Here is a 27,677-nt window from a genome sequence, read left to right as displayed (position 1 = left end):
ATTTTTCACGTTAACAAGTGGAACTGTCATTTCAAAAAATGTTTTCAGCTGGCATTCTTTGACCCACAGCTAAACTAAGCTTGACAATTACCCAGATAATTCACAATCATAGGTTACCATAGTAATTCAGCAGGAACTCATATGAACCACACTGATGAAACAGAACTCTGACTCAACTAAATCAGACTAATCAAAATAAGCACAGCTTTGCTCCTGCTTCATGGGAAACCCCTCCATTGGCAAGAGCTTCTTGATCCTATTATCTGTTGTTACTCAGTGACTGACTGAGTTTGAGGTAGGAGTGAAGTCGGGCATTGCCAGTGGCCTTTAAAACTTCTTGAGTACCTTGTGGTCTCATAAAAGATGTGTTGTAACATTTTGGAATTTTTAGAGGGAGCAGTCAGAGCTATGTTTGCTGTGTTGATCATTCAGTCGGTATCTTCAACCTTAATGGGGAAACTGAAAATAAGAAAAGCAGTTTTCTTTGCCATTAAAGAAGTCCAATTCATCTAAGCACAAAAAAAGCAACAGATGCAGTATTCGGCAGTAGAGATGTGATATGTAAAATGGGATGGTGCAGCCTTACTGATGTTCTTCTATAATACAATATGAAAGGCAGGTTTGCATGACAATCTGTTGAACATCCCAGCAAAACCTGAGAAGATACAGTGAAAATATTATATAGTGCAATGCCTAAAAATAATTACCTGCTGTTACTAGGCACAGGTTGCTGCCAGCTACTTATGTACTTCTGACAGAGTTAACCATCAACTCAAACAGACAGCAATGGAGTTACAGACACCTTTATTCTTACAATTAATCACCATGGAAACAAACAAACAAAAAAACTACAGAGTGAAAATACAATTTGTTTCTTAAATAGAATGCAGTACATTTCCCGTAAGTTTAACAATGAAGGGGAGACTAAACGCTGGAGCTACTTTTCAGCTCAAAGCGGCCGCTGCTCACACATGACCACAGAATATGCAGGAACAACCGGCTGACTTCACAGACAGTAGTGATTTCTTTTGTTGCTGTTTAACAAATTCTGCTTTGAAAAAAAATTAAAATAAAAATAATAAAAATAAATCCCTTGTTTAGTCTAGTTACCAGATAAAGAGCACCTAGAATAGAGCCGCTAATCATTGGCTGGCAAAAGAGGTGAATATTCACTCCATGACTACCTGTGAAGATTATGCATTCACAAGATAGTAAATTCAGAATGAAAAAAAGACTTCACAAGCAAAAACAACATATTTTGTTGGGTTTATAAATTCAGAAAGAAAGGCAAATGCTTTAAAAAAAAAAAAAAAAAAAAGAAGGAAAGCCAGAAAACTGACAGGTTTTTACTAGGCAGCCAGTTTCCTTATATTCACGATCAACCTCTGGATGTAGTCCTTGTGGTCAACAGGCTTCACATCCAACACTGTGGCCTTGATCCTGGATTCGTCCTGTGAGAGAAAAATAAATAGTCATTGCCATGTACTCAACTCTTACTGTAAAAGCCATTTTCACAGGCCAAGAAATGCTTTTTACCTACACACAGGTAGGCTGTACATAAAGGCAGGGAAATCCTGAAATCACCTTATTCTTCACTCAAAACTCAACAGTTGATCAATAGTTGGTGTCAATTCATTTCCTTCCGTCTAGCATAAACCCAGGACCACACGGGCTGCATGTCACACACCGTTCATTTCCCGCTGCCACATGGACAGATTAGTTTTACCAATTTTTCAAGACATAGCATGCACGTCTGAGAAGAAATGTCATCAAATATCACAGGCATGAAAAAACAAATTCATTTTGAAACTATTTTAACAGCTATATGTGGAGACAGTGACATTTTGGAAAATTTTCTTTCAAAAATAAATGACTGAATTTATTTAAATTGAAGAGAAACCAGCATAGTCTATAGTGAGATAGAGCTGTTTTAGCTACAGCAACACAAAATACACCTGCTTCACAACTGTAGTCCAGTGAAGGCAGCCTCTATGCACAATGCAGGCAGTGCTTTCTTGCCATTAGTCCAGAGTAGAAACTAACCTTTGACTAAGAGGCGGAATAGTCATAGTCCACTGCTGGGAGGTGCTAATTTTCATTCATGCACACACATGAATGCAACATGGTTAAACAGTATTGCTTGTTGGTTTTTATTTTTCAGTCAAAGATATCAGTTCTAGAAGTCGCTTGTGACGCTCTTGCACAGGCTAAGAGGAGCTCTGTTATTAGGAGGCAACATTCCTGCTGACTTATAAACCCCATTTCAACAGAAGGTTTTCAAGGTCCAGCACCTGAACCAAAAAGTAAGGTTAAAAACTGAAGTAAAGGTTAATATGAAGAAGCTAGCCAGCTCTCCAGCAGGGGCACCTGCAGACCGAATCAGTTCTTCATTCAGCTTCACTTGGTGTTTTCGTGAATGTTTAGTTTGTCAACAATTTATTTTAGCTTCCAGAGAGATTGTTGACTTTTACACCGACTGCTAACATTGTTGTTGCTGCTGCTGTAGATACTCATTTATGATTAATACCATTCTTCAAAAATAAAAACACTTCAGAGTGTATAAACTCAGTATATCTTTGAAAAATGTATAGTATATTCATAATCATGTGGTGAAAGATGCAAACATTATGCTTTAATTTCAAAGTGGGTTCATATCAATGTTTTGAAGAGATATCTGAACTATGTTGACATTCAAACACTGAAATTAAAAGATGGCATAACCGAGCCTACAGCTGTCTAGACAGAGGAAGGTCGTTTCTACCAGTGCCATTATTCTTTGCATTCAAACAGAGGCTACACTCATTTTGTCTCCATTAATCCTCCACTGCTGAAGTGGGTAAAATGTAAATCGCCGTCCTGGTGCCCACATTATTCAAGAATAACCAGCCCAAGAGCCACTTCTCTTGTTTGTCTTAAATGAGACAAGAGTAGGCTGGAACTGTACAAAAATATGAAATAAAGCAATTCTGAATATCTTCACTGTATTGGCTGAAGCAAGGTCATGGCGTGATCCATAGTAGTTCTATGGAGGAGCTTAAGCGTTTGTACGCACGAGCATGTGAGTAACATGATAAACATTCCTCCAGTTTCCTGCTGTCACACTGATCAAAGATTAGTGGATATGTAGCATAGCAGTGCATCACAGGTAAGCGCACAAGAAGCAGACATGGACACAAAGATGGATACAGTGTAAGATTATGATACATTCACTGTGTTCAGCAGACTTCAAGGATGCACACAGTATATTTGAGACTAACAGTGAATGTAAATGGAAACCTTGTTTGCAGTGAAACACCAAAGGGAATCTTTAAGGCTTGAATAGCGTATGGGTTGCTTGGTATTTATCTTTCAGAAATTCTGAAAGACTAATGTCTGAGAGCTAACTGTCATTATTACTGCAGAACTTCCTTTATAACTCTTTAATTTAAAAATGATTTAGTAACTTGAAGGTTGAAACTTACATCAAGACCCACATTCCCCTGTCTGGTCAAAGTGCAAGCAAAATCCATAGGTCACAAAAGGGCTGTCCCCCCCCTCCCCCCCTAATCAACTTAATTGATTTAGTTTGATCTAACAATCAATCCCACAATAACCCAGCACAAAAAGCTTTTCTTCTTTTGGAACAATTTTATGCAAGCCTAATTACATGAACCGTGGGTATAAAATATCTTGATTAAAAAAAAAACAACAAAAAACTAATGTACTAATGTAAATACAAAAGCAAAGTATTTATATGATAATTTTCTGTCAAAGTCTGAAGTCTCTTTTAATCTTTCATACAATAAAAACAGGGTTTTCTGGATTCTATTAGTAATGGTGACTACAGTTAATGAGTAGATAAACAAGGGTGTGTGAGAGAGAGAGAGAGAATCTGGAAGCCGCCAACATCCCACAGCCAAGTTGGATGTTGATCAACACTTGGACAACCTTTTCTGGACCCCTCCAGCTATCACAGTGGGTGGAGATACACACAAATAAAAGAGGAACACATGCGTTTGCTCCAAAGTGACCTTTTTCTCACAACTTAACCTTGCCAGGAACACTTACAGCAGAGAAGAGCCAAACAAACGAACCATTTCATAAGAGCAAAACAAGGATTCACATCTTCAAAAGAAAGCAGCTTGCATGAGGAGTTAACTTAAATTCAGTCAGACCTTAACACCTAAGAAGTCACAGACAAATCAGTCAAATTCTCTCTTCAAATTCCTGTCCTACACCTTACCTGTATATTTGACATTGCACTGTTATACCAATAGTTATTTTCCTGCCATGGAAACTGATTAAGCACAGTGGAATAAAAAGGCAAGAGTGCTCAGAGAGGGACGAGCGTTCACTCTTCTGAACATTCACAATGTCACCTTGCACTGCAGCCAGTGAATAGTGTGACAGACTCCATCATCTAATTAGTGATGGTCACATCTTGTCAGACAGACTGGAATTATGAGGACAGTAGAAGAAATATTAGCCATACAGCCATATCCAATGGGAACAGAAATGTGATGGAGATTGGGCCAACACTGCAATGAGAGCCTTACAGAGAGGGGAGCATTAATATTCACTTTTCCCATCAGTGTCATCCTTTCATGGCACTTAAATTTACAATATCTGACTCAGCCTACAGGGACACAGAGACCTTAATAACAGCACAGTAGTTGGAATATTACAGCCCTAAACAGCCCTTTCTGACCCCAGTCAAGTTAAAGATTTACAACAATCAAATAGTGAGTGGCAATACTTGAAAGAAATATGTTTTGACGGGAGCAACACAGGTAAAGATAGAAAGGCATTTTTATGCAGGCATTTTGATAGTGCCTGCACGTGATCAAAGCATCAATATTTTCAATGTGTTCATGCAACTTTGATTTGGATTTGTGTGATAGCAATTTCATTAAGCACCATACCAACATGAACCAACTGCACATCACATTTGTTTTGATGAACAAACTCTTATTAATCAAAGTGTTTGGATTTGATAAAGCCAAGTAAAGCACATTAAGTGTCATTAAGTGACATAACTGTAGTGCAGCTCTCAATACCACCCCATACTTATCCTTAATGAGACTTCAGGCTCATTTATTTAAAAAAATAAAAAAAATGGTTGCAGAATGAGATTAATTATAGCTGGACATACTTGAATGTTTTGACTTTATCCTTAATGGTCATCTCATTTTGCTTAAAAAGAACTTCATGTCAACAGTCTAAGAGTGATGCAGAGCAACAAACATCACACCACTTTAAAAAAATATTTAGATTTAATGATGCAGTATCTTTGATAAATATTGCAGTCATTATTTCCCTTTCTTTTCTTACATTCATGCTAGTTTGCTAAACAGTCCAAACCTTACTAAGTAGCATTTGACCAATGGAGAAGCAGGACGAAGAGGTGAAATGCTGCCACCTATGGCCATGGAAAAAGATGCACTATATTACACCTTAAATAAAGGACCAACAGATCATTATTATCAAAATTATCACCGGTTTAGTTTCTTTCAATTGTCTGGGCCAAGAATTTGATGTCTGCTCCCTTCAACATCAAGCACAGCCTGGGTGACCTTGAAATGCGCTGACAGTTTATTTTAGCAGCATAACGATATTACAGGAGTTAACTGGATAATGCTGTTTTACATGACAAGGCAGGATGTTGAATGCCATAATTGACATAATCTCTCAGCTGCTTTGATAAACCATGTTAGAAACTGCTTGTCAACACTTGAGTCACACTGTGACACAACAGAATGGATGGTTAAGGACCTGATTTGTGCCACATCGTACCTATACAGCATTGTACACATGGTAACATGAGAGCATGCCACAATGGTGGGCTTGTTGCATTGAGGAGAAAACAAACTGAATGAAGGGTTGCAGGTGTCTCTGTTGAAGGAATATGGGGTTTGGAGGCTGTAGCCAATACCTGTTTGTAGCAGCGCCGCTGGCAGTTAGGACTCTGAACTGAATGTGACAGAGACAGTGGTCTCTTCTGTGTGTTGAAGGCGGATGCAGCCACTGGCTCGGCTCCAGACTTCCTGCTCAGAGTCCCAGCCCAATCAATTCTTTTATGTGCTTCCCTCAAAACAACCCTCTATCTGTTTGGCCTACAGGAAATGGTGACCGCGACTAATCCGTGTGTGCACCCTTCACAAGCCATTGAAAATGAGAAGCATTCTAGGGTGCCCACACATAGGGTGTTTTAGAGATAGTTCTGTCAGTCAAAATGAAAGCTAGTTGGGTTGGTAAATGAACGCGAGAACTTAGAGGAGTCACATCTAAAGCAAAGGATCTGTTCATGATCTGTTCATGACTTGTGCATTTTCAACTTACACAGGAATGGTGGTGGTTTAGAGGATCTTTTATCAAGGCTCGCAGGCATGTTTTCTTCTGCAGAGAAAACAGAGCCCTGTGCATTTTGATTAATTATCATTCCTTTATTACTCACATTATATGTTTCTAGCTTCACTCTGTTGCGGAAGATGAATGTGTTGAAGTTGGCTTGCTGGAAGATCTCGTCATAGGCAGTTTCATTCTGAAATTGTGGAAAATGAGATTGGCTTAATTCCAATGCTACAACTACTTTCACTGTAATCGAATGTTAGTATCATCACATTCTCAAATGCAAAACAGAGTTGGTGTGTGATAAATAGGGATGCAACGATTATAGATTTTGATTGTATGATTATAGTCTGAGGAATAATCACGGTTTCACGATTATTATGCATTAATTAATTTCACAACACTACTAATGAACTAATGCATAAAATTACATGAGCATTATTTAGAGATTTTAATGTATTTATTATTTTTATTTATTGCTGTAAAATAATACAGGGCCACTAAGGTAATTTAACTCAGTTATTACGTCTTACCTTTACTTTGGCGTCTAAAGCTGGGTGGTGATCCCGCAAATGCTGCATCAAGCTTAATATATATATGTATGTATCTGAAATACTCGCACACTGCCGATTTCCCCTTTTTTTGGTGGAAACTAAACTTTGCTGCTTGGTCCTTCCGTTGTTTAATTAATAGCTAGTAGCTTAGCCTCCACATGTCACTGTAACCTCTGGTGTAACTTTGCTGTCGTTCCGTGCAGGTTGCGCTGAAAATATAGTACCCGCATAGTGTCCGTTTTTTTGGGAGTGAGAACAGAAAAACTCGGTGTAGCGGAGCCTTTGGGATTAAATTAACCGTGATGTTTTAAAGTAAAATTCGTTAATCGCTGCATCCCTTGTGATAAACTCCCGTGATTATGGCTTGCAGGATAAAATCTCAGTAGGTACCTTTAATGTGAAGCTCTCTATGCAAGACTATGAGTATGTGTGTGCTCAGCAGCAACAAAGCCTGAGTTTCAGCTTTTGCTCTAGGCTAGTATTATATTCAGGATGAGGGAGTCTCACCGAGTCCTTGAGCTGCCCCAAGTAAGCTGCATTCTGGCCCAGGATGGCCTCTGCACTTTCCTGGAAACAAGTCACCCACTGGTTGTCTCCATGATCTGCAATGTTAGCCTGGCAAATCAAACAGATAAGGAATGCTGGTGTAAGTAGGAGTTTAATGCATGAACAAGCATAAATTAGTTTGTTTGACAGAGCAATTGTTGGATGTTTAAACATGGTGTGTTAACTGAACGCATCTCTGATCTTAAGAAGTCATTACATCCGCTAATTAGCCTATATCCTGCTGGCAAAACATGCAGAATCATGCTGCACTTGTGACACATACCGTGGAGGTAAATTCGCAGGTTATGCTACAGCTTGCAAAGAATAACAATATGTGACTAGTGAGGGGTGCACAACAAAAGCTGCTTATTTCTGATGCCTGGCTGCAATTGCTGTGATGCTGAAAAAGAAAGGTTTTCTATTTAAGGTTGTTATTTTTAAAATTAAAGCTTGTTTGCAAATGAGCTGAGAAGGGGAGCCTGTGTTCATTGCCGCACTGTTTGTAAAAGGAGCAGCAGTACAGTATGGAAAGCTGCAGCAATTAACACAGCACAGTTCTAAAGCAATCTAAAATTAAGTCCTCATTATGCTGTGTCACAGAAACAGCAGAATTGGTTTTAAATGTCTCTAATTTAACTTCAAAGAGAAGACTGTGGCAACAAGGAACCACGAGGGGCTCTGCCACACGGCAAGAGAGGCTCATGTCCCAGGAGACAGAAAAGATGAAGAGCAACACTTAGTCAGGAGTAAGACAGGGCAATGGGATGTACAAGAAGGATGACACCTGCCTCAGCAGAAGCATCTGTTTGGAACAACACAAGAGGAATAGGGATTTAAGAAATGTGCATTAGCATATAAGCTGTGTGTGCATGTGCTGCACAGCTGAAAAGCACTCGGTTTGAAGTTTGAGGGAACTGAATGCTGAGTCACTTACAGAGAGGATGAGGCGGTACTTGAAGTTGGGGAACTCTTTGTCACACTTTTCACAGCGAAACATGCCATTCTGTTGGTCTATCACTTTTTTGTTGCAGTCTTGGCTGGGGCAGGCCTGGTAAAGGCAGTTTTCCTTGCGAAGGTAAACAATGGTAGCGATGCAGGTGTAATAGTCTGCCTAGAAAACACAAACAAAAATTCTGAGAGAACTCAAGTTTCTTGCATAATTATAAGTTGCTCTCGCAACTTTTGTCTTTTGTAGCAATATAACAAAACTATAAAATTAACAATAAAGTGGCAACATTTGTGCTGTAGATGGGCAGATTACACTTCCAACAAGAATGTTCATGCCTCTGAAATAAAATGAAGACTACTGAGAAGAAAGGAAAAAAAAACTCCGTAGGAACACAACAACATTCAGGGAACATTCCTCGCTGGCACCGAAAAACATCTCAGATACATGAATTTCACATCAGACAGAAATAGATGAATATAGAAAGAATCTCTGCGCTGGAACAAAAGATGAAAAGTTTCAGTGTGTTGGCAGATGAGTCACATCCCCTCTCTTCATGGGGAAGCGCTTCCTCACGCAAGGCAGGCACAATACACATGGCAGCTGTCACACTAACAGTTGTCTGTTTGGGCAGGGACCTCATGTCTTACTAACCTCAACATCGACTGCAACTGCTGAAGAGACTTGGCCCCTGCACAATTTGATAAATGCTTCCTGTTCGGAGTCAGGGAGCAGTGCCACTTAGGAGTCATAATACGAGTACAACAACCAATTATTTACGGCCACCATTATGGATGTGAAGTGATGTTAACTGTTATGAACTGCTGAAGGCCACAAATATATTTAGAGTTTCTCTTAAAGACTGGAAAAATGCTAAACTGAAATACTGTGAAAAATTGGAATTTATTTTAAAAGTATTTCACTGAGTCAGTCACCCTGGTTAATTTGGACTGATAAGAACAGCTTTTTAAAAGTTTTTTAGCCTGTAAAAGGGACAGAGATTTATACTAACATTTCTAACATTTGCTCAATTGAGAAAGATTACAGCATTTTACCCCCCCAAAAAAATAAATAAATAAAAAATTTAACATATACAATGAAAATCAATTCCTTTCTGGCTTTAGCAAATGGAGATCATTAAGTCTGAATGTTAAAGACATTAAAACCTTATTAACTTTGGAAAAAAGGGCACTGATAATTTATGTCCCTATGGATAAAAAAAATTAAAAATAAAAAATCCTTAAGAGTCAGTAAATGTCAGCAAACAAAATTATGGAAAATCATCCCATTCAGAAACACAGAGCTGCAGGCCATTCCAATTTAATTACCATTTTGATCTACCAAAAGCAGTCTAGACGTCAACATCCACTTCTTCTCCAAAAGAGGTCCAATTAATCAAACAAATAGCTCTTCGATTAGCATGAGACTAACCAGCTGCCACAGTGGGGAGAGGACAGAGGAGCTGGTTTCTCACCACTGACATAAGCCTTTACAAATGCAGTGTCAGCCCTACAAGGAAACAGGCTCCTTACTGTCAGAGAGGGCGCAAGCGCAATGTAGAAACCCTGAGATTGTGACCCAAAGCGTTTACGACAGGGACAATTAAGTGTAAGAGTTTGGTCAGAGGGGCTCTTGAGAAGTCTGATCCACACATCCACACTTCCACGATGTACGGGATGTCTAAAAAAGGGCTGAGGACAGCCTCAGCTCACCCCCTTTCAGTAACAAGGTTCATCACATGGCTTGCTGTGGGCGAATTGAGAACCTGAACAGCCAGGGTCAAACCTTTCCTCCTGAGCAGCAGGGAGCTGATGCAAAAAGAAGCCTCTCACCTCACAGGGGGCTAATGGCTACGGTTGGATTTCGGGTGTAGAATTTAAGAGGGCAAAAATACTAATTTGACTGCTTATGCTCTAGATGATAGAATAGCTGCATTAAAAGAGGCATAAGGAGGAGCAATAGGCCATTTACTATCTGCAACTGATCTGGCAGTGCTGGACATAGAAGAGAGCATTATTAGGGCAGCAGATCTAGCGTGAGGACTAAAACTTAATATACTCAATCATTTCAACTTATTTTTCACCTCAGTGAAACTTGCAAGTAAGCTCTGCTCACTTAATTTGTATATTTTTGTATTCCACATCCTCCAGTGTCTCACTGGAGACACTGTATAATTGCTGTTGCAATTACACGGCAAAAATTCTTTCTGTCCACAACATGCAAGTTTATGACAAATTAGGTCACATTCTCTACTCAAAATGAGTCCACAATCAAACATCACTCCCTTTACCACAATGTAAAGGGATTGATGAAGACTGGGAATGGGAACCTTTGTGGATCCAATTTTAAGTATATATACCTGGTGGTGCAGTGACTTTATGAATAAATGATTATGAAAATTCATCATGTTGACTGTCAGCAGAAAGTACCTTTGCAGAGCAGAGCATGGAATGACAAGGTTAGACTCTAGCTAAACTATATACTGCAGCACTGTGGCTTTTTAATAACAAAGGCGGTTTGACTGTGCGCACTTTTGTATCTATTGTTTTCGATTCAACACCAGTCTTTCAGTCTGTCCTTGAATATCTTCAAAGAGTCTTGAATAACAATACATTGCAGGTTACCATATCTTTAATACCTGAGTTCATCAAGGCAGCGTAGAGCATGTGTGTACCTTGTCTCCATGTCCCAGGTGCTCATTCTTAACATCAGATAGAGACTTCCAGTTGGTGTTTCCTCCTCCGCTGCCACCTTTCAGTTCAGTCAGAGACTGCCCATCCATTGTGTGGCCCTCCTTGTCATACCTATACAAAATAAAGAGAATACCAATTAATTGGCACTGATTTGAACACACTCAGTCAGTCAAACAAACAGGCATGAAAGGCATCAAATAACAAAAATGACAAAATATTTGCCAACTGTTTGGTGTATAAATTGTAACGCCAAAAAATGTGCATCACTATTTCCAGACCCCCTAGTTCATATATTCACATAATTTATTTTGGCTGACTCATAGCCCAAAGCCAAGGTACTTCATTTGAGACCAGGGGTCGCCAATCCATGGCTCCAGAGCCGTATGTGGCTCTTTCATTCCTCTGCCCTGGTTCCCTGAGGCTTTGAGAAAATAATCAGAATAAATAATGGCTATTTAATTTAAATACATTTCATTCTATTTAATTACTTTTTCCCCCAGTGTAATAGTTTTGATTCTGGGTATTAGGCGACTTAGGTATTAGGTGTAACATTGTGGGGGGGGTTAGGGTTAGGGTAATTTGTGCTCTAGACCCCAGTAAGCCAACCACGGATACATCAAAAGAAAACGAAAAGTTTGAGGAAAATAGAACGTAGTTCTTTTATTTCATAAACGCAACTACAGTTCACTGCATGACACTGCATGAGTGTAATGAAACTATCTCAATTACAGCGGTCAAACAGGTCTCGCGGCTCCAGGTGGGTTTTACTTGGTGGGAATCGCACCAAAACAGCTCTTTTAATGCTGAAGGTTCCCAACCCCAGCTCTAGACAGCAGAGATGACAGAAAATATTGCTTTTTCGGGGGAAACAATTCAATATTTGGTTTTCGCTTTCGCTTAATATTGTCATAAATTGTCTTGTCATTGCCATGTCAATTAATCAAGCATGCCACTAAAGTTGTATATAATTCCCCCTCAAAAAAAAAAAACAAAACAACACACTCCACGATTTGAAATTCCATTCCTCAAACATTTGGACTCACAACTGATCTCAATATCAGTTATTACTACACAAATTTGTCTTCCTGGGCAAAACTAACACCTTTATTACTTACAATGCAAGTGGACTTCCAGCAGCTGTCTGTGACATGCCCACAGGAGCCTCAACCAGCTGGTTTCACAGAGGCTTGTTTAAATCTTTTTGCGCTACATAAAAAACATGCTCTCACTGGAACTCGTCCACTCAGAGGGCTGATGAGTAAACTCATAAAATTTATTTTTTACTTGTCATCTATGGAGTTTTGTGCCTGATGGTACACAAGATTTAAATGTGTTACTTTGGTGGCATTTTGGTTGTACACTAAAATCACATCTTTTATAAAATTAGAGAAAACTGTATTCCCACTTGAGTGATTTTGTATTGTTGGTATGCAGACCTTCACTTGTCGACACCATTAACTTTAATACACCCGAACTAAAACAGAAAGCACAATACGATGCTCTTCACATGCTTGTCAACAGACTGCAGGCCATCCAATTAACAGTCAGCTTTAAAGGAAAATCTGAGCATCCATTTGGGTTTTTCGAAGCAGGATTGACTCAGCTGAGAGCAAAGCAGGCTAAAAGGCTTGTGAAATGAATCAGCTGCAAAAAGAACAGATGAGCTGACTCAAGGCTGTTACAGTGATATCAGAAACCCACTTCTGCTCAGTGTTGCCAGTAATTCAGGGAAGACAATGGGAAGGAGGAGAGGAGAGGCAGTGGAGAAGGAGAAGAAAGATTGGTGGAGGTAAACTGCAGTAGGGAAAAGAAAATAATGCTTTAAAAACAGTCAAACATCAATAGAGCTAACTAATCTATTGCACACAAAGCAAAGTGGAGCACAATAGGGAGATTGTGTTGTAAATAGTAGCAGTGCATGCCTTGCTCCTGGAGGCATGACTAATTGAAGATATCCCCATTAACCGTTCAGACTGTGGCCTGAGCAATGCACAAACTGCCAGTTTCCCCATTCCTACTGACAAATGTGAGCAATCCTGTATGGTGGTATCAGTTTCCTCACGACTGCACCTGCAATGCTTTGCTTTGCTTTAATTGCGCCTGCACAATTGCCTCAGCACTTGGGTGAAGAAGAGAAAAAGAAGAAAGGAAGAAAAAAGTTCTCATACAAATCAAATGAGACCACTGAAATTTAAATACAGTTTTGTCAGTAAAACGCTTTTCTAAAGGAGAAAATAAAGTTAGCTGACAACCCTGCTGAGGTGATTTACAAACATCAGACTTGGTCATTGTTATATTTCTGCTCTGGACATCTTATTTGACAGGACCGCTAAAACCTCAACACAATACTACTGTGAAAAACATCTAGTTTTAAAGCTGCAGCTGTTTATCATCATCACACAGCAAAGAGCACAGACAACAGTGATCGTGATGATATAGACAAAAAGAGGACAAATGAAATCTGGCAGAAAATGTGCAATAGTCAACTGCTGGCAGAAAGATCCGAGATTTGAGCACCATGGCTTCAGCGAGACAAAATATCTGCAAGAGCACTCGGATGACTGAAGGCAGGCAGAGAAGCATATGTACACCATAGACATGTCAAACGTTAGTCTGTCAATGAACAAGGACAGGACAGGACCAGAGACATGTCAAAGGAGGTGATATAAAGGGCTGATGAGAAATTCTTAGTAAGCAGTGCACTCAGCTCCAGGCTAAGGCTCTAAAGCCTCGACTGAGAGTGGCAAACATCCCAAACACGATTATTTCTTGCTGTGTGTGACACAGTTAGCCACTTCATCTGTAGTGACTGACAGCTGGTCAAATGTGGAACAACAGAAACCTCAAAGGCACAGCAGTGGTGTCTTTAAATATAACCACAGATATAAGAGGTAATTCATTTTTTTTGCCATTTTGGTCAAATAAACCACAAAGTATTTATTTTACTGTATAAAAGAAAGATTAGAGCTGCAACTTGTACACCATGTGTATAAATGAATTCTGTTGAAGAAACAGATGTTTGCCCCATACCCTGACACTACTGTTTACAAAGCACCACAGAGAACAGAAACGACTGTTACAGTAATATACCATGCAGCAAACCCAAATGGTGACGCAATGAAGGGGAGTCGATAAATATGCCTGTTGCTCTTCAGCCTCATACATGCCTTATAATTGGAAACATGCAGGTAGTCTCACTTTAGCATGTTTTCCCTTTCTGTCCTCTCATGTCCTGTATTTGTAAATACATTTTTACAGAGTCTGTATTGTGCTTTGCCTCCAATTTTCATTCAAATTTTTTAAGATGTCAGGGTTCACAGTCTAAACTGGACTCAAAACTTTCTCTGACGCCCCACAAACATATTTAAATATAACAGTATTATTATAATAAGAGCAGAGTAGACAACAAAAGCAAGAACTGACAGATTCTACACATACAATTCAACTCTGATAAAGACCAAAAGCCAAAACACATCTAACAATAATGCTTACAAATGACCCTTTAAAATTGCTTGGATTTTTATGTCAACATAACAATGGACTAGTTGAAGGGCTGTCAAGCAGTGCATGAATGCAGTGGCTGAAACCCTCATTGAAGAAAACATTATGATGAGTTTTATCAATGGAAAAAGGAGTCCAGCAAGAGATTTAAAAAAAAAAAAAAAATTAATAAATCAAGCAAACACCTATTTAAGCATCATCAGCCACAGGGTACACTGAAATCTTAAACAGGGACGTCAAAGCACAGCTGGATGAGGCAGTTCATTACAATTCACCCTACAGTGGCTTAGCTGGAGATGAGTCCAAAGACATAGGTGGAAACGCTCATCTGTTAGTTTATGTTAATTTTTTAACAAGAGAATTTGGTTTCCATAAACACAGATGGAGGCCCTGCCACGGGAGGAATGGGAAAGGAGCACTGGGAAAAATGAAAGTCTACAAGCCTGCACTCATCTATTACTATTGCATAATTCATCAATCAGTTCTGTGCACCATTCAGTTGGATGAGTAAGCTGAGGTGATGAACACAATTATGAGATTGATTAACTTTCTCAAGGCATCCTCTACCCATCAGTGATGCATGCTCAGGGAATTTCTCCGACAAGTTGATACAAATGCTGATGACCTTCTGCTGCAACAGCAAATCCAGGGTGTTCAGCACCTTCGTCCATCTGCTGAGATATTGCAGCTCTCTTGCCACAGCTGAAGAGCCAGAAGGCAACATCACAAAGATAAGACAAATATTGTGACTTTGTTGGTTTACCACTTCATGCCTGAATGAGCTGAATTTAAAGTTACAGAGAAGGACAAAGCAGTTTGTGACCCAATGGCAGCAGCCCACTCCTTCCAGAGGAAACTTGAGGCATTCAAGGAGGACCTGCAGTCACACTTTGCATCCCCTTTATGCAGACTCATTGTTAAGTTGCCAGCTTGTGGCAAGTTAGCTCAAAAAGTGGTTGACAGCATGAGGCAAATGCAAATTACACTAAGACCCCAGATTAACCCAAGGATCAAGATAATTAGTGCCTGGAGTTAAATTACGAATTGAGGAAATTAAAGACCTTCTCACCTCCCCAAGATTAATTAGTGTGACATTAAAGGGATGCTACTCAGATTTTCATATAAGAACAGTGGAAAGTCCTGAGCGACACCACTAATATTCTGCATGAGTCAAAAGCCCATCATGGATAGCCTATTCATTTGAAGAAGTCCCAAAGCTCTGCACCAAAACACAAATTAAGACGCCTCCACACAAGTAAAACAATGTTTCAGCAGCACTAACTCTACAGTAAATACATAGCTTTGTTCCGCCAATGGAGGAAAAGCCTTTCAGTTCCTCTGTCCAAGATTAAAAAAAATAATCATCAAAAGACTCAGTTTAATTGATTCGCTTACTTGTTTTGTTTTCCAGAATTTGTGAAACTCATCCCAACAAGATAAAGCTCACATAATGCATTTAAACAACTAGTAGTCTTTAAGTGAAAACACACACGCTGAAAACTTCATATCATCTCTGTAATGCAACCTTAAAATAATAAGTAACTAAAGAGATGATTCCCTCCATTTGCTTCACAGCACGAAGCTGGCTTTGTTAAGGCTCTCACACGTGTTGAATAATGATTTTGTTGTCACTGTAATCCTCACTTAGATTGAGAGTAATGAGTCAGGTCTGGCCTCCTTCAATCTGTGACTTTTAAAATGGTCATTAGTGGATGGCTGTAAACCTGCAGGAACCCAATGTCCAAAGAAGACCCACATGGGTCAAGCCTTCTTCGATGGTGGATATACCAACACCAGGATTTAAGGATCATTATTCCGAGCTGTCAAACTGAGACGTGATGAGACAAAGCACTGAGCAACCATCAGTCATTAAACAGGAGAGAGCAGAGAAAGTGCGAAAAGCATACGTTACAGCACAGATGTAGAAACTGATGCAGGACTTAATGATGTTCAGGTAAAAGAGCAGAAGACCCAGGAGTGGCCCTGCTAATACAACATTTTCAATCACTACAAAAATCTCACACACACAATCAGTGGTTCTGTTCAGTTGCTGGCATCCTGAGAAATTACATTTTGATAAGATAGAGGTTAGTGTTAAAACAATACTCAAGAAATTACCATAAATCGAGACATTTGATTATTGCCTGTAAAGTCAAGTCACATTTTACTGCATTAATTTTGTGGATCATGGTATAAATACTCCCAGCTACATTTGTCAAAGTCAGGAGGAAAGACTGCACTGGACATGCCGGAAGTAAATTTGGACCATTGATCTGATTTTTATTTATAAGTGCAAAACAGACATTGGCACTTGGTCGTAAATAAATGAAACCCTTTGAAAAGAATCAATCAGATCTCTACACACAGTCTCAGGCGGACATTTGCCTTCATGTCAAGGGGGAGGAACAGACACTGCCTGCTTGAGTAGGATCTCAATCTCACTCAAGAAATGTCGCACATTGATTAAGTACGATACACACTGCCCTGGTGGTATCTTAAATAGACAGGAAAATACCAAAAAAGTCTTTAATCCTGAACTCTAGCAGAAAGAAATGAAGTATATGCAGTGCTAATTTACATCTAGTCATGTTATACAGCGTGGAGAAGAAATAATTTAGGAAATGTCACGGGACCTAAATAAAAAGATGAAAGCTTGAGTTTTAATGTCTCTCTCTATTCATTTGCAAGAAAAGCCAACAGAAAATCCTTGAGGAAGAGTCACATGTTTTAACTGTGTTAGTGTACTACTCTGTATGTGCCTGTAGTCCCTCTAATACACTAGTGGCAGGACACATGACTTCATCTGTGTTTCTAAAACAGTGGGGCGCAGTGACCCCGGGGAACAGGCCTATGCTAATGTCTTAGCTTTTTTATTGCTGCAAAAAGTGTAATTGCACACCTCCTATAGTGGGTGGCAGTGGTGCTTTCGTGTGGAAAATGGTGGAAGCAGAGGAAAGACCGGTGTGTATTGTCTAAAAACTGTGGCAGTGGACAGCATGGAGCCAAATAAATTAAGGCAGCACTGACAGATATTACACCCCAATCATGCTGATAAGCCGCTTGAGTTTCGCAACTAATGCTGTGAAAGACTTCTTTTTGATTTTAAAATAAATAAATCAATGCAATTTCTGTTATCCGTTTGTAAGTTTATGTGTTTTATTTGTATTCTGCATAAAAATTGCAGCCCAATCAATCATGCAAGCCACAGAGGTGACTTGCTGTGGTGACCCCGAACAGAGAAAAAAAGCCAGAAGGGGAAAGAAAGAAAAAAGTTAAGGGTTTTATTTATTGTGCTCCTGAGGTAATGATGTTGATAAATTGTATTTATTAGTGTTTATTTATTTTATTGAAGTTTAATTTGTAATAAATGGTTCAAGCAGTTGTTATAAGTTTGTGTTATAACTTATTTCCTGGAGATGGAAGCAGCAGTCTCATTTATCGTGTTGATTGAAAAATGTTTAAGGTTTACAAGGATTTCACTTGGTTGAAGTTAACAAACTGATGCGCTTTTAATCTTTTCTGAAAATGCACTCAGTGAAAACAGGGTCAATAAAGTTAATATTTTTGAAAGTGGATCTGTATTTCTTTTTTCATATTAATAAGTATACAATATTAATGCAGAGGTGTACTTGTATACTATAGTAACTATACTACAGTACTTGTAGTATGTGTGGGGAAGGAGGTGTGAAATATTTACTGCTTCGTAGGTGAGGTGGAATAGAAAACATTGGGAGCCACTGGACTACACGGACGCAGATAAGCATTCTGCTTTTACAGACAAATATATATCTTCTCCAGATGATCTTTTCAGGGGCAAACGGGCAAAGGCACATGTAAACACTGCACAACATAAAATAAATAAAACAATCAAAATCATCACATAGAAATAAGTATGGATTTCCAAAGCTTAAGTATGATTTCCGTTTATACAATTATAGGCAATGCTTCTTTGAACCGCCACCAAACATTATGGCTAAAAGGGCAGAGCTAATTTTCATGAGCATCCGAGCATGCATGCTCACAACTTGGCAAAGGGAAATGGAGGCTGAAATCTTTCTAGTTCTTCACTTTCTGACAGTAACACTTCCATGTGAGAATTAAGCTTGCACAGGGTGAAATGAATAAGAAAAAGCCCTCTGGCATTGTATACATACTATAAAAGCACTTTGTCATGAGTATGCAATTGCTCAGAGTTAAGCAATTTTCTGCAGTGCATCACCTATGAACCTCTGGCTCACTTACCAGCCTCTGAGCTTATATGCCTCAGGGATGTCTGGGTTGATCATCAGGGTGCTGCTGAAGGATGCAGAGAGGGACCGGCCTCCAAAGTCTGAAAGCTTCGCCCCCTTAATGGCTACAATGGGTTGTCCAGACCCATCAAACTTTTCTGCCTAACAACAGATATGGAAAGACAGAAGATATAAACTTTATTACTTGTATTTGTCTGTATTTTATTTCTTTTGTCTCATGCTGATAATTAGCTTGTTCATTTGTACTGAACATAGATCACCAGATACAGCTGACAGAAAAGTCTTGTCAAACTAAAATAATGAATGACGAGATTAAAATTTCAAATGTATCATTGTATAATAGAAAGATGTCTAACTTTTTGATTTGTTCTATTACATCTTTTTCAGCACACTGATTTCACTCAGCCTTTCCTTTCCACACACACATATCCACACATGGTGTCCAACTTACACTAACGTGTTGAATGCATATTCAACAGTACTGAAAAGCAGTTAGATGATTATACACTACAGAAAACAATATTATACAACTCTTCTGCCGATTGGATTCAGCACATCAGTTTTTTCAGACATTCTGCACAAAACCAAAGTGGTGAACTGCCTGATCAAGTGTGGTGGTGTATGGTGTATTCCAAAGATCTTTTTCTTTTTTTCTTGTAGTACAGAATCGAAAAATTACATGTATTTTGTTCCTACATTTAAATTAAGTATTCTTTTGTTTATTTGACTTTCAGTGCCATCTACTATAATAGCCTGAGGACACCAACTGGAGGAAGTGGGAAGGGGCAACAGTAAGGCCTTGACGGAATGTGGAAAATATCTCCAACACTTGGCATTGCCATTGTTCTTCAGAAAATATACATCTTGTGTAACTCAGCATGTCTCTCTGGAAAGGGGTATCTGTCGAACAAACAAACAGGGAACACTGTGCTTCTTCTCAGGAGGAAAGAAATGGTGGCAAACTCAGCACAGTCCCTCTGAGCCACAGGTAAAAACCAACTGCAGGAGCAGTTACTTCATTACCCTGTGACAGTGAATTTACTCAAACAATGTCTGGCTCCATAAAACACTGCACACATTGTTAGTCGGCTTTGGGCATGAAAACAGCTTAACAGTGATCAGAAAATGTGTTCCAACAACCTGTTTGATTTGAATATCTTTTTTGACCCAGTATCGCCAAAAAAGATGAAGTTCAGACAGGCACTGCCTAGTACAAGTTCATTTTGCCTACCCCCCCCCCCCGGACGTTCTTTAGCTTTAGTTCAGCTTCCACGAGTCAACTTAATGGTCTTAAAACCTTAGACAAAAAAAAAAAAACAAAAAACAAACCTTTACAAGGATTTAAAAGTGTCAAGTATTGTCTTTACAAAATGCCATGATTGCAATAATTATTAAAGAACAGAAAGTGTTCTCAGAAGAAATCTGAACCCTTTCGATAAGCATGCTATTGATTTCCATTAGCCAATTAAAAAGCTCCCAATAACGATGCAGCCTCATTATGCATTTTCGTCTTCATCTATTGTCTGTACTCACTTCCTCTCCCCACAGTGTGACAGTCACCACCTTCCCAGACATGTCCATTAGGTTGAGCGTCCTCTTCGACACTTCCCGGCTGGACTTAGTTGTGAGGCGAGTCACCTCTTCCACGCTCTTACACACTCCTATCACATCTGTAATGAGAAACATAAGCTTGTTACACATTAGCAGACACATTGTGTAGTTGTGGCTCGCTTGTCTCACATCCTTTATTTGATATTGTAAAAAATAAATCAAATCAGATCAAATCTTAACCTCAAGTAATTTCATTTTCCTTCCACATATACATATAAATAATGATTCTAGTGTTAATACCCAAAGGTCACACTAGATCCCGTGGTTTCCAGCACAAATTGGCTCTTGGGAAATTACAAATGCATTTATTTTATACAGGTCACTGGCCTGTATACCTGGCACTTACATCCATAACGCCAGCAAGTATCCACGAAATGGGTTTAATTATTTTCTACAAGCGCACTTAACCACGCACACATTCCCTAATGCAGACAAGCACAATCAATGTGGACAGAGTTGGATCACAAAGACAGCTCCCAATTTTTTTCTATGACGAAAAATAACTTAAAATGTATTGGTGACTCATACACGGGACAGAAATTACTCAAACTGTGTTACAAGCTGCAGTCTTCATTAAAAGAAGGCTCCTTATTATCACTCTAATTTACATGTGACAGCAGGTCTTCATTTTCTCATCGGCTCAGCCATAGGGCCCAAAGTCAATCTGCACCACAGGCCATTACTGTCATCAGTTTTATTAATACCACTTTTATCTCACTGCTTCTATACTGTAATTACATCAACCTCCCAGCATATCTGGCTCTACTTCCACCTACAAACTATCTTCTCCTCATGATAGCTTATTCTTGGATGCTTGGGAACACCTCATTCTGAGTTTGGCTGTGACGTATTGGTTGGTTGGTTTCTGTTCGTAGCTTGATGCATGGTGCATTCACTGATGGGAAATAAGGCAACTACTCCTCTATGCACTTTGAAGCACAACTTTTGTTCTGTACATTTGTTAAGGAACAGAATGCATGTGATGACATCAAAACTAGTCTCCCACAGAATGGGTTGGCAAAAGGTTGTCATTATTCAAACAGGGGGGGAAGGGGGAAAAAAAACAAAACAAAACAGCTCATATTAAAATGAATCATCCCTCAACAACGCAGCATAGGAACAAACTGAGCCTAAAGCTCTTTCCTGAAAGGGTTTATACGTCCCGATTTTCAATAATAAATATGCGACAGGATGAAGTAGTGCTTGGTGGGTTTCTCAACAGCAAAACTCGCATTCTCAAGTAATGCAACCTGCACAAATCTGTAAAAAATTCCCCACTCATTCTTTGATTTTTAAGTACTCCACTGGAAAGGACGGGTGTTACAGGTCCAGCCTTCCTGGCTCTATGCTCGATCTCTCTCATTCGCTCTACACCTCGACTCTGCCTCTGTCTTCCCATTGGTGCGCTCTCCCAGCCCCGCTTGTCCTGAGTGTGGCCTGAAATGCCACTGGCCAGTCCTAGCGGACCAATTGGAAAAATCCAGTTAAAAGCGGAGGCCTCCTGTCAACCGAGGCAGCTGACTGTGTGTGTCTGGGCAGCTTGCCTCTTGTTCTGTATGATGTGACTGTGATCCAGGGTTTTTGTAAAGTCTAGTGGCCTTTGATTGTGTGTCCTTGTGTCCAGGGGCTGAGCGTTTTGTGGATCGGGTTGTGGTCTTGCGTTTTCTTAGTTTATTTCAGGGCCTGTTAGTTTTCTAACACCGTTAAACTGTGTAGGGTTGCAATTTATTTTTTTCCTTTGGGTTGTTTGTAACTATCCAATTTTGTGAGCTAGGCCATTAGTTAATTGTTTAGATTTATTTAAACACAAGGTTTTTAGCTCTCTGGAGATTTGTTTCATTAATCCTTGAGACCCGAACGTTGTATTATTCCAACTTACATCTTGTGAATAAATGACCTCAATTTTTCCATCGTTGTTACATCCCTTTTCCCGAGCAGGGATGTAACAACGGGTGCCAGACTTTAGTAGTAACCAGCTGCTCATAGACGATAAGCTGTTTTTAAATGTTTTATTGAACCACTTTGTATCCAACACTGTTTTTGGAGAGTTAAAAAATTAATTTCCCTCATTCATTCCACCCACTAGTCATCTCTAAAAAAAATTTAATAATGATGAAAAGCCAAAAACATGTTCTATGAGATGTGCAATGACAAAAACAAATGCACACAAAGCTTCCAGTATACTTATTCTTTAAGAGAGACATCAAGCTTGCAGATTTTAGCTGATTGCATTTCAGTCTAATTTTTGACAGCTTGTCATGTCTCTGAAATTTGAGTACTGAACAGACTTTAGTCCTCATTTCATAAACAAAGTGCAGTCTGTAAAGGTGGGGGGGGGGGGGGGGGGGGGTTCAGCTGTCTGATGTGATTTAATGACATGGGTATGGCTCAGTGGTTCCTGTGGAGATCATTAATGGGGCTCCTTACCAATGACAGCGTCTTTCTCTTTGTTCTCCAGCTCGGCGATAGGAACAAAGCTACACTGCACCATGGGAACATCACAGCTGTCCTCACATGGGATGACTGTGGACTCTCCATTGAGTGTCATCTCGTAGTCATTCTTCACTGATGTGTACTGCTTGTTGGCGATCTTCAGCGAGCATTTGGAGATGTAGTAGACCTGGCCCACATGGACAGACGAACCACGTGTTAATCAGAGATCTGGGGGAGCATTTCACCTGACTGAATGGTGCAAACAAGATACAACTTCAGACAGTCAGGGTGGATCAACAAAGCCTGGCAGATGATAATAAGCTGCTTATTGTATGTGTACAATGCAGCCAGATGATTCATTCATTGCCTCTGAGGTTTTAACTCACAAAGTACTGGCAGCTGTTGATAGAACAGGCTCTAGCAAAATCCTTTAACAGCACAATGAGAGGAAATTTTAGCAGATAATTAGGACACCATACATCACTATCTGAAGGAACATCTTACCTTTCCAACCTCAATCAGGCTATAGAACTTGTCCACCTCTTGGTTGAAACCAGTTGCTCGTATCTCTCCCTGTCATAAGGTAATATATTTGGTTAATACCCAAACTGAGCCAAAATAAATAAATAAATAACACGGAATTTAATAAAAGGCCACATTAACACTCACACTCTCATCCACCATCTCCATGGAGAAGAGTTTGCCATCACCACGGGAGTTGCTCCATGTTCGGATGTTGCTCTTGTTGGTTACACGAGCACGGATAGTCCACCTGTCATGAGATTAGGCTGAAGTTTTTCATGTCATAGAATTGAATGATGCATTCATTAATTTATTTCCTCACTTGTCTCAAACTCAGCCTGTTAACAAGCTGCCCCCTCGTGGCAGCTTGGGTGAATGGGAAAATATACACACAATGCTAAAACTGTACCACCTCTGCAGTGGGGCTTTCAGGGATGTTTGGATGATTCTGAATGGGATCAAATTAAGAAAAGTACATGCATTAACAAAGGCTATTACATTTAGGTAACCAGTCAGCACTATGTACTGTACTTTACTGTAGCACTACAACTCAGTAGCTTGTCATTAGTAGTGCATCTGCGTTTGGCAAATCGACATGTTTGTAGCTACATCCTATGCTATGTTTAGCTTTAGTATCCAACACCATGTGTTCTTGCTGGTGATGAGGTTGTTGCAGTTGTATATTCTTTTAAGAATAAAAGCAACCATGTCGTCGCTGTTCCAAAGAGGGTAAAGGAACACAATGCTGTAAGTTGACAGTACCTGTCCCAGTGACTGGGAAACACACTCACTTGGACTGATAGGGGTTGAGGCTGGCAATGGGCACAACTTTGGAACTTTTCCCAGGAGTACTGGGCATAGCAGATGGGGCCTTCTTCCCAAAGTCTCTACTGAAACCTCTGTTCACTGTTGGAGAAGGGAAGAGAAATAAATGATCCATGAAAAGCAATGATGGAGAGAAGTCAAGAGAGGCACATACATTATTCATCAAAGACAAATTACAAAAATTCAATTTCTTTGGATTGCAACTGTGATCACTGCAATTATCTCACTTCATGAGGGAAGTTTCAAAGAAAAACCTAATGACTCAAAGTAAATTCATTACTGTTGAGTTTTGCAAGAGGAAAGACTTGAACAGGAAACAAAAATCCTGTCAGTTGCTAGAGATGCGTGATCCAGCATTTTGGTGAGAAAGATGATTCACATTTCACAGAATCAGGGCAGAGTGTGAAATGCTATAACAAACTGGAGCTGCTCTTCCCCGGGGAGCAGTGCAGCCTGACTGAGATTTTCTGTTTGAACATGTGGTGCACATTTGATTTGCGTGCGTCTCACGCGGAGGATTAGAGTTCAAAGTGTCCACTTAAGTCCTCCCACTTTGCCAACCACTGCACTTCTGGTAATTAAGCCCCCAGATCAAGCAGCACACACACAGAAATGAACAATGACTGTGCTGATGAGAAGGGTGCTTGCCACAACCTCAATTCCCACACAGCAGATTAGAGGGATGAACACCTGCTATGACTGACGCTGGAAAACAGCAAAACCCCTCTGACAGTTAGATTGCACATCTCTCTTTGTCCAAGTTATTTGCTATTCCCCGATCCACTGCTCAACAACGGAATCTGGTTGTAAAAATCAACTCTTGGTAGCTGGTGTTCTGTTTGTTCTACTGTGATTAAAACAATCAAAAAAAAAAAGGTAAGTGACAATTAAAATGTAAAGACCCAATCAACACAAGCTCACATTGGTAAAGTTTGTCAGACCAAGCATTTGCATGAATGCTTGTATAATATTGAGAGTCAGGAGCATTGAGAAAATAAGCTCTTGATAAATCTAAAAATTAACATGTTTCTCTGTGGGATGTCAACATTACTTGTGTCCTGTCAATTTGAGGGGCCAACTAAAATGATATAAATCAATGGAGAAATGCTGCCACCTGGTGGGCCTTTAATGAACCTTTCCTACATATTATTCTTCCACAATAATGAAAATCCTGAACATTTCCCCCCCTTTTTAATTCATATTCAAGAGTTAAATTAAAAACTAGCACTCACTCTCATTTTTATTCTGTGGCTGCAGTGGAATTCGGCTCTCAGAATTCTGAGCTGATTGTGGGGCTTTCGCTTGACCTACAAGAAAGAAATATTAGTATTGACCTGCAGTGACAAATATCTAAATATCAAATCAAACATTCACTGGACACAGTGTCAAGATGAGCACCAATTGGTCTGCAACATGTAAATATTACTCTAACGTGTGCTTTGAAGGCTTACCCTCAGTGTAAGGAGTAGGGTCACCTATTTTGCCGGCAACTTCTGAAGCAGGCTTGATGACATCGATTTCCAAAATGATTACCACTCGTCTGTAATAAGTAGTTTGCACAACAGGTTGTCCATTATGTTTCTCTGCCAAACGTGCTATTCAAGTTAACAGCAAGTTCAGTGTATCAACATAATCTTTCAGATATGTTGACATGAAATAAAAATTAAAAAAAGGCCTACAGGCAAACCACATACCGTCCATCCTTCAGTATGTTGGTCACATGCCTCTTCAGAATACAAACGCAGTTGGGGGCCAGTCTGTTATCCTCAGCCATGCAGTTCAGCTGAGTGGAGAGCATAAATGCTGCACATGCAGTGAGATGAGAGGGGAATATTATAATCCCATCATGGATAACCAACATTCAACAGTTGATGGGCAAAAAGTGCAGAAAAGTGTTGACTTAAAATCTGAATGCTTGCATACAATTAAGATGGGCTCATTTTGTAGTACGTTAAATACATTACACACTCAGAAAAATAACAAACTAAGTAACTATCTTACAGGACAGAGTGTGCAGTCCATCACTCATCATCACTCGAAAACGAGCTGGGCCATTTCCCCCATCAATCTTGCGAATGTTCTGAAAGATGAGATATAAATATAGACACACAACACTGTTGAAAATATTTAAAGAGCAACATTGGTCTGATTCTGTAGTTGACAGCATCTTAATCTTTTGTTAGTTTTAGTAGTTTAAAAACAAGGATTCAAAATTTTTACCTGCATTTCTACTTTCTTCCACTAGTCCCTTCAATTTCTTTTCTCACACTGTGAAAAGCATCATGATTGGACCAATTCCCTGGAAACCCCAATAATATTGAACATGTCCAGTTTGGCCCCTATCAGGTAACTGCTCTCCTACCTGTTATCACCGCATTGTGCAGCTGACATTTCAGATCAGGTGCAGAATGCATCCACTTTACAGAACACACATAGTCCAGCATTGTTTTGCTGGAGGCTCCCTCAACCTGATCAAACCAACCCAATGACTGCTGTGTGTGAAGTCAAGTTTTCATCGTCAGAGAGCAGATCATGTCAGGCTCAGGGTTTGTTTGTGTCTTGTTCTTTTGTCAGTGACTCACCACTAACTGCAGCACAGCGTCGTTTCCCCCGGTGCCATTAGACAGAGCCTGTAAACACACACCGATGAGCACTGTAATGTTTCACCAGTCAACACTTTTAGAGCTACTTTAATATCGACGTTAATAACATGTGAGTTAACTAAAGACAAAGTTTGACCCGAGTGTCGACCATGAGCTTCAACGTGAACATTTCAAAAAGAGAAGGGTAATGTTTGGTCTTTATTTGACAGAGAGTGAGGAGAAATCACTGATGCCAACTCCAACTACATAAAGGCGTTTCTATGAAGCTGCCTGGAATCGTTTTGTTTTCGTTTGTTTTGTTTTCTTTGGTTTAAAAAACAAACAAACAAACAATTTTTATCTCTTTCGTAACACTTACCTCAATTGCGCCCTCTGTGAGAGTCGTCATATCTATGAAAAGATTATGCGTGTCACAAAAAGAGACAAATGAAGTGAAAATTGTCAGCAGACTCTCCCTCTTTCCACTAACTGAATCGACTGAATTGTGTCAGTGGCGCCAATAAGTTGGACGAGCGCGCCAAGCAACGTTACGTCCTCCTCCGTTTCCGCTTCCGCTCAGAGATCTCGCGTCAGTTCGCAGCCTGTTTGCACCGCCGGACTACAGAGCCGGATCATGCCTATAAAACCGACCTGAGACCAGCCTTGGTCGAAAGAGCTGGATTAGGCAGACCTGAAACCAGCTGCTCTCAAGACAGCGCCAAATACGACCTGACGTCAGAGAAATATGACGGTGCGTTCAAATCCACTGGGAAAAGTTTCGATCGTCCCAGAGCTCATTTTGAAAAAGGCCATCAACGAAACCTGAATGGTCGGATTCATTGAACGGTAGAGTTAGTGTTTCTGAAATTATGACACTGGGAATGCTT

The 27,677-nt window shown here is 39.8% G+C and overlaps 1 protein-coding gene across 4 annotated transcripts; it reads right to left on the bottom strand.

Annotated features, from left to right (window-relative positions):
• Window positions 1–787: 787 nt before the first annotated feature.
• On the bottom strand, window positions 788–27,288 carry rpa1 (replication protein A1). 4 transcript variants are annotated; one of them, XM_029517503.1, is made up of 18 exons: window positions 27,170–27,288; window positions 26,791–26,838; window positions 26,210–26,288; window positions 25,903–26,011; window positions 25,660–25,748; window positions 25,441–25,515; window positions 24,747–24,771; window positions 24,175–24,273; window positions 23,531–23,633; window positions 23,366–23,434; window positions 22,856–23,048; window positions 20,351–20,487; window positions 18,810–18,958; window positions 11,048–11,177; window positions 8,362–8,538; window positions 7,389–7,496; window positions 6,434–6,520; window positions 788–1,451 (listed from the first exon to the last, which is right to left on the bottom strand). In XM_029517503.1, exons 1-18 carry the CDS (start codon window positions 27,197–27,199, stop codon window positions 1,350–1,352), a joined length of 1,809 nt encoding a protein of 602 aa, XP_029373363.1. In that variant the 5' UTR covers window positions 27,200–27,288; the 3' UTR covers window positions 788–1,349. The 4 variants fall into 4 exon arrangements, with proteins under 4 accessions (XP_029373363.1, XP_029373362.1, XP_029373361.1 ...); XM_029517502.1 differs by lacking the exon at window positions 24,747–24,771 and having other exon boundaries at window positions 25,431–25,515; XM_029517501.1 differs by lacking the exon at window positions 24,747–24,771 and having other exon boundaries at window positions 24,175–24,289; window positions 25,435–25,515.
• Between the last annotated feature and the right edge of the window lie 389 nt (window positions 27,289–27,677).

Source organism: Echeneis naucrates, chromosome 13, assembly GCF_900963305.1.
Source record: "Echeneis naucrates chromosome 13, fEcheNa1.1, whole genome shotgun sequence".
In the NCBI taxonomy this organism is placed as follows: domain Eukaryota; kingdom Metazoa; phylum Chordata; class Actinopteri; order Carangiformes; family Echeneidae; genus Echeneis; species Echeneis naucrates.
The sequence above is the reverse complement of the archived record's forward strand: the minus strand, read 5'-3'. Positions and strand labels throughout refer to the sequence as shown.

What these genes read in the sequence shown, in the direction of transcription:
- rpa1 (XM_029517503.1), bottom strand. Translation starts at nt 27,199, where the DNA reads ATGACGACTCTCACAGAGGGCGCAATTGAG. An exon ending in AGTACCGCCTCATCCTCTCT is followed by an intron (nt 7,497 to 8,361) that starts GTAAGTGACTCA and finishes TTGATTTGCCAG; the next exon opens with GCTAACATTGCAGATCATGG. An exon ending in TGAAGCTAGAAACATATAAT is followed by an intron (nt 1,452 to 6,433) that starts GTGAGTAATAAA and finishes TTTCTCTCACAG; the next exon opens with GACGAATCCAGGATCAAGGC.